At 36.4% G+C, this 19,558-nt stretch overlaps 1 protein-coding gene across 1 annotated transcript in view; it reads right to left on the minus strand.

The window, feature by feature from the left end:
• The window catches only part of pcxb (pyruvate carboxylase b), a 333,693-nt gene that overhangs the window by 231,093 nt on the left and 83,042 nt on the right, over nt 1-19,558 (minus strand). Inside the window, exon 10 of the mRNA XM_044098259.1 lies at nt 16,389-16,638. Within this exon, the coding sequence (XP_043954194.1) occupies nt 16,389-16,638 (250 nt within the window). The remainder of the gene's footprint in view (nt 1-16,388; nt 16,639-19,558) is intronic.

A 19,558-nucleotide genomic window follows, 5' to 3' on the forward strand; every position in this document is an offset into this window, starting at 1 on the left:
TAGTATAATTTATAAGTGGCCTGGACTTAATATTCGTTAACCTATTTAGCCATTATGTGGTAATTTTAGACTTTCATTAATCAAACTCTTTCAACTTAAAGACATCAATTTCCATGTCTAAAACGCAAAGCATCCTGTAGGTGAAGAAAATGTTTTGAGTTTTAGCTTCACAAGACAGCAACTATTTGGAGTCACACAAAAGTTTGTTTTTGAACTCCATCCAACTCTTGTTCCGCCACAAATTAGATGGCTCCAGTGTCCTCAAATAAATTAATGAACCTGTCATTCAGCTTGTAATGGAGAAAAAACAGGAAAAGGAGCAGACTTCCAAACCGGCTGACTGCTTCCACCGACTGCCATGCATATTAAACATATTTTAGGTAAATCACATCCTACAGTTGATAAAACACAGCAAACATGTAGTCAGAAGCTTTCCTGAACACCTTCAGATTGATTAAGTTTGGCTGTCTTGAGTATTGAGGAAATAAACATTTATTCACCAACTCCCAAAAATTGACTTTTGACAGGATGAACAAGAAATCCAATACTGATAAATTTTACTAAGAATAAAATAAATCTAGAGAATAAATAAAACTTTTATTTTAAGGCACTTCAATTCAAAAGTCAATTATTCAAGTGTCAACCACTTAATTATGGAAGAAAAAACATTTATTATCAAATAATCCTGGTTATGTAGTGGTGGATTTGGAAATGCATTTTCTGAATTTAGACAATTCAAACTTATTAATACATTTGCTTATGGATTGTTTTCAGCTTAAATTAAATAACTGCACAGCTTAAAATCACCAAAAAAAGAGACTTTTAATACATAACCAATAAAAACCAGAACAGCAATGCTGTTTTAAACACCATGTTACCAGAAGCATTTCTCTGCAGTCAGATCACATTTATTACGTTTTTATGGACACATTTGAATGCAATACCTTTTTCTACACATACTTTATAGAACTGATGGCAAGCAACAGGTAACTGGATATTATACTGCACAGAAACTGAATTTGCTCTGAGATACCCATGAAAAAATAAATTAAAATACATAAAACATGACTGAGGTTAGATCTGAAGATAGAAACCAGAATGAAAGGATAACAAATAGGGCAGCTTCAGATGAAAATATGAAGGTACATTATACAAACAAGAGTCAAGGTACACATCAAGAAGAGAAAGAAGGAAAAATCTGATTTAGAAAATAAGGGAGGATGAAGGAATGAAGGCCGAGGAAGGTGTAAACAAGGAGGGGGATCTATGAAGGCCATGAAAGGAGAGAAAATGAGAGATGGCAAGGATGTAGGAGTGAGTCTATAGAAGATGTACAAATAAATGAGCCTAGGAGAAAGAATAAGATAAAATGACAGAGCAACGGTGTTAGGAATTTGATGAAAAAGAATGTGAGAAAGAAAAAATGCCCTGCAAAAATAAATCAGTAGCAAGATATGAGGAGCAAAAGAAAATTAACAGGAGGTGAAATCAGTGAGGAAAGAAATGGTGCCAAAAAAGAAAGGAAAAACACAAGACCAGGGATAATGATGGATGAAATGTGAAGCTTGAACTATCAGATGTGAAGAAGGGAAAGGGTTCACAAGAAACAAAATGAGAAATGACAAGGTGAAAGAAAGCTTGTATGGGAAAATGAAACTAGAAACGATAGATGAGGTGTGAAAAAAAACAAAGGTGGAATGATAAACTGGAGGAGTAAGGAGGGATTAGCTGGGAGAGCTGCCTTCGCAACATTAAGTAAGAATGTCAGAGAGCTAGTCAACAGCGGCAACCTTCTACCTCACCAGCAGGTACCCAACACTTCTACAACACGACTTTGACACATCAGTGAGCGAAGGCAGGCAGAGACAACAAGGCATTGGTACCAAAATAATATCTACAAAGTAAATTATTCAAAGACACTCATTGCCGATTAGAATGAGTGTCCAGGAGTGTCTTATCTGTCCCCCAATAAGACACTCCTGGAAGATTTAAATTATGCTAACATGGCAAGAAAACCCATAAGAAGAAAACAAACCTCTTTAGTTGGCAAACAAACTCTTCAATGATGTCTGGAGGTACTTCCCGACTAATAGGGAAAAAGTTAAATATTGAAGGCTAGCGATGCTAACACTACAAGCTAACGCTACGACACTAATGAAAGAGAGGAACTTGAAAAAGTCAGACAAACTCTTCTATCTGCAGTAGTGAAGTAGTAAGCCTTCTGGTCGACTTTAGCTGGCGCTACTTGCGTTTCCATGACTAATGTTCCCAAATCTTATATTATACAATATTCTGCTAATGTCAAAAAAAAAAAAAAAAAAAAAGGCAGCACAATTTTGCAATTGTAGTTTTTCCATTAAGAAAGTAATTAAATTAAAATCACCAGTGAATAAGCTTGTTCCTGTAATAAGTCATTGAAATTCATGGCAGCGATGGAAAAACAGTTACATAAAATGCGTTAATATTTCAGCCATGGTGCTAGCGATCATCTATCAGCCATCAGAGGAGATGTCAGCGTTTTATTCCTGCGTTGGAGCGACAAGCCCAACGCAGGAATTGGGAGCAGCTACATATGCAGCGTTTCGGGAAAATTGTCAGCAATTTTACAGAAGATCCATGGATTCAAACCATCATCCTCCTACAACTTCCTGTCATATTTATCGTTTTCTCCAGTAGGAACATCCAGCATCACATGACTTCATTTAGTGCAAAAAACAATTTTTTTTCAAAATTCCAGTGTTTCCATTAGGAAAATGTATTTCATAATTTCCATTTGTGCGATTCTATGGGTAAATGGAAACTCAGCTACTGTCTGTTTCAAAACTAGCTTCCAATGACACAGTTCTGTTGGTTTGATCGCCATCAAGATTCAATTCCTTGCAGAAAAGTTCCAAGTGCCGCTCAGTGGAAATGAAGCCTAAGAATCTGTATTGACAAATGAGACATCTAAAATCCCTTTGGGAAAGAATAAATCTTTATCGAGACCATCGTGATGCCCAATTTCACAACTAAATGCAATTTTTTTTAGGTTTAAACAAGCATTCAGACGTGTCCTAGCATGTATCTTAACAGCAAGCACACAAGCAGATAATGGAGCGGAGGATGAAGCTGAAAGAGCAATGAGGGAAATGTCACTTCACATAATTACTTTGGTGATGAACTACAGGCTACATTGTATTGCACTGAATTCCAATGTACCTTAACCTTAAGACTGTTTGTATGTGTGTGTGAGACCACCTTAATGTTTTCATTTCACATTGAGGACAAATGCGACATCCACATCTTTTCATTTACACAGCAGGAGAATATACAACCACTCTGTGCACAAACACACTCTGCATGAGTAAATCAGCTCACGCTGGAGGAACAGCATGCGTGACCTTCTCAAAGTCAAAGATCGTTTTAGAAATTATGCCTTGTGTGTGTCTAAGAGCTGCAGTGCAGGTGGCTTACCCTCCAGCAGGTGTGTATGTGGGGTTTAATACCTGCTCAGGGGTCCTGGAGTTTATCGGCATAAGAGGTTAATGCGGTTCTGCCACGTCTCTGGGATATTACATTTATTCACCACATTCTTACTTGTCGAACAAAGGAATTAGCACTTCCTGTCCAGGAAGATTAAAGTTTAAAGTAATCTTAATTTTATCGTCTAAATAGAAGTAATGTTATGGTTTTAGAGCAGACTAACCAGTCCTTGAATTTGATTGAGAATCTGTTATTAAAATACGAGAAAAAACATCCAAAAAGCTGGTTGACTATTGTAAGTTTTCATTTACCAATAAACTTGAAGAATGGATAAATGTTCCTGTGGCAAATTTGTTTTTAAATCTAAAAATTAAGTACTTTCACTCACAATTAACGCTAATCCACCCAAACTATATAGTCTTCCCAACATCATCATCTAGAATCTAAATATTCTAAAAAGTAGTTTTCAATAAATGTTTGCATAAACCCACAAGTCTTAAATCCACAGTTTGTGTGCCAATAATAAAGTTAGTCTGCTGGACCGTCTCAGTGCAGTCATTGCCACTGACACAGGAGACCGGGGTCAAGATGCTAGAGGTCAAAGTGCTTTGGGAGCATCATGACGACAGATGGCAAAGTGGGAGTGAAGATGACATGGACTTATATTATTAAAATATTCAACAAAAATGCAAATGGTTATTCCATTTTGGCAGCCCTCCTCACTGGGTGTCTTTGTTTGTGTTGGACTTTATTGTAAATATTTTAGATTTTAATACATTTAATTAGATTTTTATGATTATATTAATAATTTTGCTTTCAGTTTTACAAATTATGTCATTTTCACATTCCCTACAGTTTGCACCTCAGTTTGTCCCCAACTATAATCATTTATATAATGATTATATAATCCTTTTTTCTACCTACTATAGCTACTCAATATATTTGAAAATCAATACAAACCAGCTCATTTGCAGGACATTAAATGTTTGTAATAAAAAGGTTCAATTTTTATTATGTTTTCTTTCACAGATGTAAAATTCAGGCCCACAGAGTTTGAGTTTAGTATACCTGGTCTGCCAGTTCAAAGAGGATCACATTTGTAATACAAATCCCAGAATGCTCTGCTGCAGCAGTGTCACATCAATAAAAGAAGAGAAGCCTGAAACCCAGCTTGAACTATGAGAGTAGATCAGAGGTTTGGTAAGCTGCGCTTTTATTAATATTTTCTTTATGCATGTTGTCTTGCTAGTCAAATTCCTGGAATCATTTGGTTTAATTTTCACAAAAAACATTATTTTAATCATTGGGGTTTTTAAAATACAAACTGAATGAATTCCTCAGATGTTTGACATTTGATTTCTCATTCATTTAAAGTTCAAACCTTTGCCTCTTTTCAAATAAACAGGATTAGTTATATATTTAAGGGAAAACCTCAATGATTTAATCAATTACAGATATCCTTCAATAACTAAAGGCTCACCCTCAAGTTTTTAATTTTGACATCAAGTTTGACAAACCTGCAGAGTTTAAAATTAATCAAAACTGAAGCAACGTTTTATTCAAGAACCAGTCCTTGATTTACTTCCAGTGGAAGATTAAAGTGTGATCAGAATCAGCTTTAATAACCAACATTGTGAATACAAACAAATTGATATTTGTTTTTTTTAAGACCTCAAAGTAAATAGACGCAGACGATTTTTCATTTTTTTATATAAATAAAGAATGAGAAGGTTTTAAAACCCACTAGACAATGGTTGGTGATTGGCAGCTTCCTACAGCGTTTGAATTATAGTTTAATAATTCCCATCTCATCCATTACTTGAAGGGGTTTTGCAGTCCTGTCTGCTTCAGACGTAGGCGAAATCTTTTTGGAGATGGATTAAAAAGGCCCTTTAAAGTGCCTTAGATTGTTTTATTCCTCCTTTATATAACAGTAGGTAGACTTTAAAATGTCAGATTTTTTTCAAGAGTAGACTTTCAAAACACTCTGACATTAAAAATCAAAGATACCGAGTCAAAACAGAAGATTGAATGAAAGTTTTCAACATACCCAAAGAAATAGAAGGCAGCCGCGTCTCTTTCGGTACCGATTACACTGCTGACTGACGGCTTTCTTAATGACGATGTGGAAAATGAAAGATAATGGGAATGAAACTGCTAATAGGGCAGAACCAGTGTGGGGTGGAGGATGTTTACGGTGTGTAGCTGAACAGGTTTTTACGATGATATGAAAAACTAACACACTTCCTTTAATTAGGACTCAACCTATTTTCAAACTCAATTATTTGAGAGATGAGGCAAACCCTCTCTGAACACCCGCGCTCACAGCAGCGGCAGCAACGGCATTGTGAAACATTAATGCATTGAAAAGGCACATGCAAATGTGTTCCAATAAAAGAAACAAACAGGAGAAAGATGACAGATAGGAGGTTGAAAGAAAGAGACAGATGCAAGTAACTCTGGATGACATTGTGGAGAGAAAGACCAATGATTCATGCTGTAAATAACGGGGCGACTCAAACCCTCCTCAGATTGTCAAATCTGGACAGATGGGAGAACGAAAGGAGGGACATGAGGACAACAAAATGAGGTTTGAAGCTGGCCTGGGGCTCAGGATGCAGCAAGGATTTCCTTTCATTCGGAGATTCAGGACAGTGGGAAGTAATGAAGGAAGTGGAGGGGGTGAAGAAGAAAAGAAATCAAATGAGGAGCTAAGTAACAGTAGGCGTAAAGATAATAGGAACACTGGGAGGAGACGGAAGAAGATTTGGCCTCATTAGTGTTCTTTTATATCATGAAAAAAAGGCTGGTAGAAAAAGAGAAAGAGAGGGGAGTATAAGAAGGAAAACATGACAGGATGTGAGAAGGTTGAGGCTCAAAATGAGACGTAAATAGGGAAGGAAACTTTAGAGAAAGGACAGATAAACATATGGTCTGTGGTAAGGGAATGACATCTGGTGTGACGGGATTTCTTACTGAAGTAAAGGATCACTCTAATTTGATTAAAACACCACTTTCAAATGGTTTCTCCTGCAGTAAGAGTTGGTACCAAACAAAAGCTATCAACTAGCGATGTCCTAATCCAATCACAGGAATTGAATCCTTCATCAGTTCAGCATAAATTTATAAAATACAATCACATGACAAACATCTGCAAAGTCAAAATGAAAAAAGTACAGTTTAAGCACAGCTTAAATAATTAATTTTTGGTTTTTGTGAGGATGATACCAGCAACACAAACACTGAATTGTCTTTTCCCAACAGGTTTCACAGTTTTAATACTGATCATAACTTACTTTTTAAAATCTATGTTAAGAAAATGGAATTAGATTAAGTTTGATTAATTTTAGATGGATATTTTAATTACCCCGGCTTCACAGACGTACAGTTACAACATAATTCTGTCACATATAAAATACCATATGATCGTAAAATCACTAAAGGTACCATTTTTATTACCTTTACATAATTTTTTTTTTTTTTTTACAGTTCTATTCTTTAGCTTTTTTGGCAAAATGTATAAAGGTTTACAATGAGCTACATGCGGCTCAGAAGCTGCAGATTGTAGACCCTTAATGTACATCTAAATCTGACACATTTACAATACATACTGACTTATGTTGATTAACGTAAACCATTTCTCTTTTTAGATAAGATAAAACCAGCGTTAACCATTTTCCTTTATACCAACATGCCAATATGTGCTCATCTTATCACAGTAGCGATGATTTCAACTTCAGTAAATGGCCGTTCATTATCCTCTTATCACTCAATGGAAGAGGAGGCTTTTCACTCGTGTTCAGCTCCATAACCTAAAAAGTTTGACTCGTTTTTAGAGAGCTCATTTGCCAAAATGAGGACTATACATTAAACGTGACAAGATGTAAGAGGGAAAAAAAACGCTTATGGGTGCTTAAATAGTATCCGTCTCACCTTGCCTCCCTGATGCTGTTCACCTTGTTCTGATACCATTTGACAGAGCTGCTGCCAGTGCTCTCATCATAAAGCATCCATCACCACTCATTACTACCTTACTCTCCAAACTCTTTGCTTCTGCCGCTATGGCCGCTTTTCGTGTGTGACCTTTCTGTGTTCGTCTCAGGTCCAGTAAGTTGACTTCACGACAGACACACTATTTATCCTAACAAAAGAGGAACTCAAGTTCGTGGTCAACTGTAAGTCCAGAAGATTCTGTCCCACAGTCGCCGACGGCAACAGAAAAAAAAGGGTGGGGGAGCTGTCAGTTACTGGTTACTACGGCAACCACCAACTGCCAGGAGCAGCGAAACAGAACATAATACACCACTAAATGTCTGGAGAAAGAACTTGACTAAAAACAAATAAATTGGACAAACTTCACATTTATAATATTGTTAATATAAAACCATGTTACACATGAATTATATAAAATATCAAATAAATAAGTATTAAACTCTATCCGAGCATTTTTCACATGAATTAAAGATTCAAATCTTGGCTTTTGGTTTTCTGGTCTGCATCACAGCAAAGACTCAGGATTACTTTACTGTTTCTACTTCATCCGCTCGACTGAATAGCTTCCTGGAACCTATGAATGGAAAACATGCAATTTATCTAAAGCAGCTTTTCAAGAGGGATTTAGTATCTTAAACTGCATAACAAACACAACATAGAATCAATAATATGGAGAGTAAAGAGAGCCAAATTATAATAAATAACGTAATAATTTAGATGAGTCAAATTTTTTAAAAGTGGATATACTGAATTTATTATGTACCTCAATTTAATGTATTATTTTATTTTAAAAACTACATATAATTATTTTATGATTTCCCATGCTAAAGTTTATCTTGAGTTAATTTAAAATGTCAAATTGAGCAATCACACTAAGTGGGCGGGATTACGGCAGCGTCTAGAGATCTGATTGGCTGATTCAAATTCACCTTTCCTGGAAACTACAGAAAGTGCTAGTGTTCAACTTCCTGTTCTTTTTTTAAGTTCTGCAAATTTCCTTTTTATTTATTGAAATTGCAAATTTCAATAAATAAAACAATCTGAGATGACAATCTGTGTAATGGATCCATGTAATATGCCTTATGAAAACTGTCTTGTATATTATAGATGATTTTCAGTCTTTATACATTTAATAGAAATTGTCTTCACTACTGTCAGTTTCGGCAGAAGCCTGTTAGTGTCAAATTAATTAAAATCAAAGCAGCTCCAAGTACCTGAGCTCAGAGGAAAAAAAATTGGTTGTTTACCCAAGAGAAAACTTTGTCTCTTAGGTATTTCACCATTGTCAGCTTCTCAAAGAAGCCAAGTTGTTTTGTCAAAGTGAGATTTTAAGAAAATGAAACAATCCTATCTGACCAGATGTTCAGAAAGCAAAAAGGTTTCTAAAATGCTAAATAAGCTTAAATTGAACCTTTACTCAGAGCAAAAATATAAATATTGTACCAGCATTTTTACTTGTAAACTGATCTAACATGTGCTAAAGACATATTTAGATACTCCTTACTATTGTAAATTAAAGACATTTACTGGCCGACACAGATTTGGGATTTTCTGCAAAATCCAATCTGACAACAAAGCACTTCAATCCATTTGTTTAAACCTTCTTTATTTAGTTAATAAATATGACAAACAGTGGCCATAAAAGATCATATTCTGCAGGTTTTGCATCAAACAGAAAATTAAACCTTTATTACCAACATTAGCTGAATTACATCACACTCTGAGCAAAAAGTGCATCTAAGATTTATGCATCAAATCGTTTAAGTTTTGATGCATTTAATGAATGCAGAGCCTATCTATTAAAAAAACAAATCCATTTTTTAATGTGGGTTTGTTGCATCACTTTGTATGCAACCAGCAAACTAACTTGCTTCCAAGCTCATTCTGTACATTTAGCTTCATAATGTTTGATTCTTTTCACAAAAGGGCACAAAACAGTAAAAGTCTCATTACCAAATTCATTATCCTGCTAAAGCAGCTTAATTAGAAGAAGATCAATGCAGAAAGTTCACAAAAGTTTGCTGGAAAACCAAGTGAAAGAAGTCTAAAGCATGCATGTTCCCTATACTCAGACCACCTATTGGTTTTCACTCTGTTCAAAAAGACTGAACAACCTGCTCCCCCCCATGTTGAGCGCCTCCCTTTCATCTCTTTTCCTGCTTCTCTAGAACCCTGACAGGCCAATAACCAGCCTCCCCATCTGTCCTGCCGGCATATTTTCATGCTTTTCTTGGATTGAAATTACCTGATACTCTTATCACGGCGCACAGGAGAGCTGATTTTAGAGCTTTACGGAGGAAATAGCCTTTCCAGCACAGTGTGAGACTCCTGCGATCCCCCGCTGTCACGCTACAGCACTTTTGACAGAGCTGAATTGACAGACAGCGGTTTAAACAGCACCATCACCACATGCGCTTCAGTCCACTCCAGCTTCACTCCACAGGGATCCTGCACAGGCTTCTTGTCAAAATACTTCAGGTCCCAGAGTCAAATGTCCACCGCTTGAAGTCTCATGTTTAAAAGTTGAACTATTAGAGCTCATAATAAATTTCCTGTAGATATTTCTAAAGGAAACGTTCTGTGAAAATAGATTAAGCTAGAAGGAGACGGTTGGACAAATGGATTGTATCTACTGATGGATAGAAAGACATGGCTGGACAGACAGCTGAATGAGCTGACAAACGGCAGGATGGATGGATGAATGGACAGGTATACAGATGGACAGACTGATGGATTACGGAGCGCCAGATGGAGGGGAAAAATGGACGAATGGTTGAGCAGATGGACAGATAAGAAAAGGCAGTTTGATAAATGGATAAATCAACAGATGAATGGAAAATCAGACAGATATGATACAGACAACTGGATGGAGGGATGAACAGATAGATGACTAGATGAATGGATGGTTGGACATAAGGGTGACAAAATGAATAAACCAGCAGATGAAAGAAAGGAAAAATACAAGGTTGGACCAATGGACTGATGGATGAATGGATGAGCAGATGGAAAGATGAGGAAAGGGGCAGGGATGAAGGGATGAACAGATGGATGACAAGGCACACAAATGGAACAACACAGAAAAATAAATGTCCATGGAGACAGATGGAATGGCAGACAGGTGAGACAGATGGATGACGGTCCGGTGGACTAAAAAACCGCTGGATGACTGTGTGATGGAGAAAGAGATTGACAACATCACCTCCTTCATATAATACCTACTCAGCTCCTTCAGACTAGCCAGAAGCAATTAGCAAATACCTGGTGGAACTGCGAAACTGTGGTAAAAATGTTGTTAAAGGGTTAATAGAGGAGTGACGTGGTGAAGACTTACTGGAGGCGCAGTTTCAAAAAGAACCAGGGTTTTAAAGAGACAGATGCCCAATTTCAAGACGTTAAACTACGAAGTCAAATTTAATATATAAAGTATTTTTTAACAATTGAAGTTATTTGATTATGCTACGAAATACCAGGAAGATGCATAGTACTGCCCCTTTAAGAAAAAGCCAGGCAGCTACGCTAACTTAATACTGGTAATGTAAGTTACATAATTTTATGTGCAAAACAATTTTTCTTCAAATATACACTGACAAAATCTTATAGTGTGGAGTATTATAGAATTGTTTTAAATAAATGTTTTTGTTTACACTGTCTTTTTCTTGTTCACATAAATTAAACAGAATCTCGAGACTGCATTATAAATTGGTTTCTGAATTAAAAATAGTGACCCTAAAAATCAGAATCGAATCAATTGACACTAAAATATTTGCATCTTTATTATCTCGATGTGGAAAGCACCATTTAAAACATTCAGACCAGAGTCTGAGTGTCTAAGTTTTTGGCAAACATATTAAGGCGAATCAGAATGAGCTTATCCATCTTCATCTCCTTAAGACAATCAGCCAGCCGTGGGCGCCACCAGCGTCTGAAAGCATGCAGAGGGACAACATTCCCATCATGCCCTTCGGCTGCATCGCCTCATCCCTGACCTCCACTGATCATTTATTCATGCATCCCTCAAATGTGGGAAGCTTTTCCATGTTGTTTGGCTCATTCATATTGCATGGTGATACCGGGGCCTGGGAGGGGGCGCTTCCTGATGACCTGCGTATTGTAGACGTGCCGCAGCACAAAGACACGGAGAGCATACTGTGGGAAGGAGGAAGGAGATAAAACGGGGAACAGGAACCATTTAAATGGGTCACAGGAGGAGAAGTGGGGACAAATGTGAAATATGTACAGTATTCTAGGAAGAGAGGCGGGAGGTGAGCTATGCAGAGCGGAGAGAGGTGGAGTAAAAAGAAGAGTAGAAGTGAGAAAGTCCTTGAAGAGGTCAGAAACAAACCATCACTACGACTGAGGGAATGTTTAATGGAAACCACAACAATGGCGGAGACGCTTTGGAAAGGCTTTTATTGAAAAACAGCGAGAACAACACTGGAATACATCTGTCTGGTGATCCTTCTCTCATCCATCTCTCCTTTTTCTAAATCTCTCTCTCCATCTCTTATCTGTATTTCTACATCACTCTTCCCTTCATCCATGCATTTCTATCTTCTCTCCCATCCATACCTCCTTTCTCTCCATCCAGCTGTCTTCTCTCTCTCAGTACATCTTTCTCCATCTCTTTTCTCCATCAATCTCTTCTCTTCCTCATCCACCCATCCATCTCTCTTATCTTCCTCCATCCATCCACCCATCTCTGTTTTCTTAACATCCATCTATTTCTCTTCTCTCCAGCCATCTCTCTTCTCTCTCTCTGTCCATCACTCTTTTCTTGACATCCATCCATCTCTCTCCTCTTTCTCTACTTTTCTACATCACTTTCTGCATCGCTTCTTTCTTGCCTTTCCTTTCTCTATCCACCTCTCTTCCTTCATCCATCTCTTCTCGCATCTCTCCTTCCTCTCTCTCCATCTCGATCATAAAATGCGAACCGTCCCACTAATGGTAAATCCAGTTTCGTCACTGAGCCCAAAAAACTGCTGATAAACTAAAACAATTGCCCCTGGGGGGGGGGGTAAATAATGGACTCAGATTCAATTTAAATAAATCCATGTGTCGAACAGAACCATTCATTTTCCACTTGATCAGAACCAGCACACAGATGATGTGTTTAATTGGAAAGCCAGCGGAGCAGGTCCGATTCAATCACATCCAAGGAGTCGAAAATTATTGAGCTAAGGTGTCAGAAATTTTATTCACACCAGATGGAGAGAAAAAGGGCTTCATTACTTGTGCTCAGGTGTGCAATTATGACAGAAAACTTGGCTATTGTGAGTTTTCTCTTTATTTTTTGTGGCGTTTAAAACTAATGCCCACCTCTAACTTCTGGGTAAACTTACAGGAGTTTCTTACACCGTCTAAAATCTAATCTGGAAATAATTTTATTTCATCTCTATGCAAATAGACCTCATTAACACATACAGGCCTGTCTCATATAAACCAGAAAAAAACAGGAATATGGTGGCGCAGAAAAACGTGTCAGTCGACATGCGACAGAGTGGAAAGAGAGATTAGTACTAATTATAAAAAAAGTATGGTTTGCATATTTTAACACATTTTACTACTAAGTCTACACACAATTATAGGTTTTTCTCCCTACCAGAGTTTACTTCAGACGCTTTAATTACTTCTCTGTAGTTTTCCATGAGCTTTTCCATATTTATCACTACTAGAAAATGCAATATATTTCATATGCAGGGTTTGACATTTTTTTTATATGCAACTGCAAATATTTTGGAATATTCAGAATTGCATCTTTGCTGATTCAATTCAAATTAAATTCAAGAATACTTCATTGATCCCAAAAATAAATTCAATGCTGCAACTCATTAATTCAGAATTATTATAGAGGCTGATGGCAATTTTTCAGAATAATTAGAAGTGAAGCTCAGTCAGATCGAATGGGAAACATCCGTTAACCTCGGTTTTTGCACAGATTGCAGTTTTTCGAAAACATTAACAAAATTTGATCTTATTGCAGTTTTGGCTGTAGGTTTAAAAATGTTCAACTGAAAAATGAATCTCTGCTTAAACTTTCTATAATCAGCTTTTCTTCCTTCAATTGTAACTAAGATTTCTAAATTAAATTCAACAAATATATATTTTCTGCTGCACTATTTAAGCAAAACAAATCTCTTCAAGTGGTTTAGTAAAGAGGAATCCGGCTCAAAACGCAGATAACAAAAGCTTTGGTAAGCAAAGTGACCAAAACCATCAGAGTAATGCTGGTTGAGTTGCATCGATTGTTTTTCTGCACCAAGGACGTCCGTTACAGACCCGCTCCATTAATCCGGGCTTTAAAGCAGAGTGGCCAGACCAAGGCCAAACACAAGACAGTTATTAGCTAAATAAATGAAAGCTCACTTTAATTTATTAAAGTAAGCTTTAATATGCTGACTAATTATAGGATTTTTAGAAACATTTTCAGCAGACTGGAGAACTTTAAGATAAATGTGATTCTCATCGGCTCAAAATAACAGTTGTTTACCTTCATGTCCTTGTCAGCAAAACAGTAAAGAAAAGCAGTGGAGAGCGAGATGAGAAATAAAAGAATTGGCATGAGTTGACTATAGACAAAACAATTAAGCTTTAATTCAGCACTGGGGCAGATTGAGGGGAGATTAATAGTGACAGGAATATGCCTGATGACAAAACTCTTTAAAATAAGTAATTTATGCCAGTCAAAGCCTTGACCCGACCCAAAAAATACAGCTTTGCTTAAGACCTAAAAATGGCAGACTACAGAACCTCTTGATCCAACCTGAAAGAGCCCGAGAGGATCTGAGAAGGAATGGGAGAAAATCCCTGAAATCCAGGTATGTAAATCTTATTACATCACACTCCACCAGGTTCAGAGAGGCTGAAATCACAGCAAGGAAACCTTCAGCCTCAGACGATGAAAGGAGCCTCAATACTTTAACTCAAAATAAATAAAATCAGAGTAAATTTGCATATGCAGAATTTTTACATAAAGGCATTAATGTGGAAAAAAGTGGAGGAGGAAGAGCTCTTGGATCTTAGTTTGTAGACAAACAGAGGCCATTATGAGTGTGTAACCATCCGTAGCCTCGGGTTGTGTGTGCTCTCATGTGTGAACGCCGACAGAGAGAAGGTAGTCCTCCAAAAACAAACACTTGCCATCACACAATTACCAAAAAGGACCTACAAACCCTTATCTTTCAGAAAGATTGATTTGCCTTTTTTAAATATATATTTTGACCATTTTTACTCTAACTTTATGTAACAAACCAACACAAGGTGGTAAATCATTCTGAAAATAATGTATATTTAAGTCACTTTACTCTTTTACCCCTCATAAAGACACAAAAACATTCAATTAAATTAGGAAAGTGTACAGCTGCGATTTCCTTTATACCAAGACATTTTTCCCATATTTTAAGTGAAATAATCAGCCAGTGAAACTACTAATTTTCACCTGCATTCAAGCATTATTTACCTAATACAAACTCCTACTTATAGGTAAAAAAAAATTACTAATAACTCAGTTTTGCCTTATTTCAAATGTACAAACATATTTGCACTACAAACTAGACAAAAATATTTGGCAAAATATGTAACTTATGTTTTTGCAGTGAGAAGCAAAGGGGTTTCCTACACTGCAAAAACATAAAATCTTACCAAGTATTTTTGGTTTAGTTTAGTGCAAATATCTCAGCACAATTGAAGTAAGAGAAAACCAATTAATAACTTTTCAGCAAGAAAACTGAGCTGGTTTTAACCAAATAATTCTTGAATACTCATGAGTAACTGTAACAGTAACTGAAATAATCTACCAGTGGAGCTAGAACTTCTTCATCAATATTAAGGATTATTAACTTAAAACAAGCACTTAAATTTTGCCAAAAAATTATAACAGCTTCAGGACAAAAACATTTATTATGCCTCAAGAAAAACAAATACAGATAAACAGATTCAATTTTTTATGTTTTAAATGTTTTTTCTATTGGGAACATAAGTTAATGAGGAAACTTAAGATAACAAAAATCATTATTTATTTCACGTAAAAGTGCCAAAAAACTAAAGCCACATCACCATAACAACCATCGCAAACATAGACATCACCGCCAAAACTGACATACAGCGGCAGCAGCATTATGCTTTGAGTTATTTTTTTTACAAAGAGGGAAATTTGTTAAAGTTGTCTTAGGAAACCTTACAACAGGTCAATCCTAAAAGAAAACCTTTAACAAGTTGTAAAAAAAACAGGATTCACATTCCATCAGGATAATGATCCTGAACGTCAAGAAGGAACTATAACTGATCGGTCTCTGATTTAATATGATTACTACAAGTTGTTTCTGGGAGGAAGCCAAAAACAAGAAGTTTCTTGCTACATAAAACTGGGAAACACAAAACTCTGCAAAAATATCCTTTACTTTGTACACATAAAATCCCAACAGATTAAAGTTTGTGTTTTTAATGACAAAATGTGAAGATGCTCAAAGGGTGTAAATTCATTTTCAACTCACTGCATAGCTCTGGGAATACATTACCACTATGAAATATGACACAACCTCTAAGTTTCAAGACATCCAACTTTCCCGTTGCCAGAACAGCTGCTCTAATTTCTAAAGCATCGTTGGGCTGAAGTCACCCAGGAACTGCGGCTTATGAATGGTTTCTTGTTTAGGATATAAAACAAAAAAGACAGAACTGGGTAATTTAAAATCGACAACTTCAGCAAATAACTTGCTGTTTCAGCATTACATCTGCTGCATATTTTCAGTACGACTGTTTTCCATAGACTATGCCCTACTTATTAGAAGAATTTTCAACCAATAGCAACGATTCTTATTTAATGTTATGGAGCCCAAAAGCAGGACAAAGTAATTAACCCATAGATTCAGTAATGTAACTGAAATAATTCCCAACTTGGAAGCGCTGTAGTGGTTAAATTATGTGACTCTTACCTCGATCCTCCCCGTGTCTGGCTGGAAGCCCCTGGCAGGGTCTTCAGTCGTCACTCTGCACTGGATGGCGCAGCCGTTCACCCTGATCTTGTCTTGTTTCAGGCCCAGTTCTGGCAGGCTGCGGCCTTCGCACACATGCAGCTGGGCATGCACCAGGTCCACGCTGAGGAACAGACGAGAGGTAACCAGCTGAGTAAAGATCGATGAGCACAATGTGAAGATGACCGCTCTTAAAGTCCCTCCAGCACACATTTAGACGTTTTGGAAATAAACCTTTTTTATTTACATGTGTAGCAGAGTTTTATTTTAACAGTATTATAGATGTGAAGTTTGTCAAAATGTGTTTATTTATTCTTTGAATTTATTTTGTTTAGTCAGGTCGTTTCTTCAGACATTTATTGGTGTTTTAAGTTCTGTTACTGCTGCTCTTGGCAGTTGGTGGTTACCATAGCAACCAGTAACTGACAGCTCCTCCCCCTTTTTTCTGTTGCCATCGGTAACTGATATGTATTAGAACCAGCTCTGTGTTTTCTTTCTTTACTTTGAAACACAATACTTGTAATATTGATAATATAAAGTGTTTCATACGAGTAATTTTGCTATGTTTTGTGTATGTTTTTAGGTGTTATTGTTAATGTTTCCCATTTTAGCTAGTTTTCATTGTACAAATGGTAACTGCTTCTAACTGCTCTTTGAGAGCCATTTAATTGTATTTAATGTATAGGGGCAGAAGCTGCTGGACTGATGTTAACCACCAACTTCATTTTCTCTTTTCTTAGAATAAATACAGTGAACCTGAATGTGTTTGTCATGAAGTTGTTAACCTACTGGACCCGAGACGAGCACAGAATGGTTACACATGTAGAACATTGTTTTCACAAGAATCGGTTCTCTGCACCTTGTTGTTCTGCATGTTTAGGTGGTTTCCATCTACCAATAAACCTGATTTCAAAATACAAATGTCTCCAGTTTGTTATCAAGTTCTGCACATGCAGATTTTACTAAAGCACGGATCCAAAGGAGAACCGTTCACCTTTCTTTTTAAAGAAAGAAACTTTTGTTTTGAAGCATTTTAGCAACAAATGGTTTGAATTACTTAATGTCTTACAGAAGATTTTATAGGGTCACGCTAAGAAAATTAAAAAAGTTACTAGATTAAAGCCACAGTATTTTTGTTATCAGATAACAAAAATCTGACCCCAAAAATCTTCAGATGGTTTAGATGGAAACCACCTAAACATACATTATTCAACAATATCAATTTTTTGTTTCGGTGGCATTGTTCAGCCTTAAATCTCACAAATCGGCCTGCTTACGTCTGAGATGTTCACACCTACAAAAGCCTGACAAATTAAAACTAAAGTAGAAGAATCCAGTTTTGTGTTTCAAGGATAACATGTTCCCCTTCTGGCTCATTTTTTGGGATGAAATAAATTTAAAGTCTAAAAGTCTTAAATTACTAAGCTGTTCACTTTTGCCAGAGTAATTTATTGGAGAGCTGAGAATGAAAAATGAAAAGAAAGGACAAAGTATAATGCATGAGGCTACTTTATCCAATAAAAACATCTGGAAATCATTTGTCACATTTATTTCTAATTTGCGTGCACAAGCAGTCAGCAATATGATGGATAATTTTGTGCTTTATTATTAGCAAACTTAAGAGGGAATATAAATCTACCGCCTGGAGAGAGGGTACTCTAATTTTCCTTCAATTCCCTGAGCTTTAACTTCCATCAAAGCTGCCTCATCTGTATGCATTTATTTAAATGTAAGGCTTAAAATGCCTCCTGGGTTCATCTTCCTGACCTTGCACTCTAATGCACACCCATTTAAAAAAAAAAAAAAAAAAAAAAAAGTTAACCCTTCTTCATAATAATTTATACATAACGACATCAAAGCTATACATTGGCAGCATATTGAGGTTAAGTCTCCAACAACACTTGAAGTGCCAGGAAACAACTTTATCTGCAATGTTTTGGCTTGTGGAGTTTGTCAGAGTTTGCAAATAAAGTTGTTTTCTAGAACTTGTGCTGATGAGGTCGTCACCTTACCAGATTTTTGACCTATGCATCTTGGGAGTTGGTGAAGTTGTGCCAGAGGTTTTTGGAAAGCAGCATTCAAACTGGCAAAAGAAGCTTTACACTTCTTTTTTGTAAAGATCCCAGTTATCATTTAGTTACAGTGCGTTCAAACAGAAAAACATCTCTAAATTCACAATGATGCCCCAGAAGAAACTAAATTAAACAGAGTTGAAATATTTAATTTATTTTGAATATTTTCTTCTAAAAAGTTGAATTTAGAAAGCACCGTGCTACATTTACAAAAGTAATCCATGTTTTAAGCTGGTGACTTATATTACATAGAGCTTAATTTTACTTGAGACAAGTTTCAAATTTTATTTGTTTAGCATTTTTCCAAGCTCAACTTTCTAGATTTATATATTCATTTTCCAGAAATTTGTTTGCATTACATTCATTACGTTGCTTTTTATCTGCATGTTTTTCAAATACAACAAAATTTTCAATTTGGCATCTGTCAAAAACTTTGAAAGAGATCTGATCTAGGTTTTTCCAAGTGACCGATAGAAAATAATGCACTGATTTCAGGAATAATCCCTCTGACACAAACCAGTTGACGCCACAAATTAAGCTTTGTCTGATCTGTGTGACTATCCTAACGAAATGAGATATTTAGCAAACTCACAGGTAGATGGTACAAAATAAGAGCTGCAAGCAAAAACAAGCCAGTTTGTTGCAGCTGCCACTACAATTTACCAACATAATCAGAGGCCCAGCAGCACCAACAGGAATCAGATTAAGTGGGTGCAAAGAAAAATGTGTTGTTCAGAAACAATATGAACATTGTGGCTTAATAATCTACGAAATTTCAAGTTTACAAGATATTTTTGGAACAAGACATTAAAATGCATGTAAAGTTGAAGGACAAAAATAGAATCATTATGGCGAAACAAAAAACTCATCATCTTGCATGATTGTACAGAAGATAAATGAATTTGGTCCTTGCCGGCTCTTAGAAACTAGGTCAATAAAACTTCACATAAACCCATCTATATGAATTAGGAGGCTGAGCAGCAGCCAGTAGTCGCTAATCAAATGCACCCAGTGAACTGATAAGCATGTAAACAACTTTGGAAAAGCACTCATTTGCTC

The sequence above is a fragment of the Gambusia affinis genome, linkage group LG18, assembly GCF_019740435.1.
Source record: "Gambusia affinis linkage group LG18, SWU_Gaff_1.0, whole genome shotgun sequence".
NCBI classification, from domain to species: Eukaryota; Metazoa; Chordata; class Actinopteri; order Cyprinodontiformes; family Poeciliidae; genus Gambusia; species Gambusia affinis.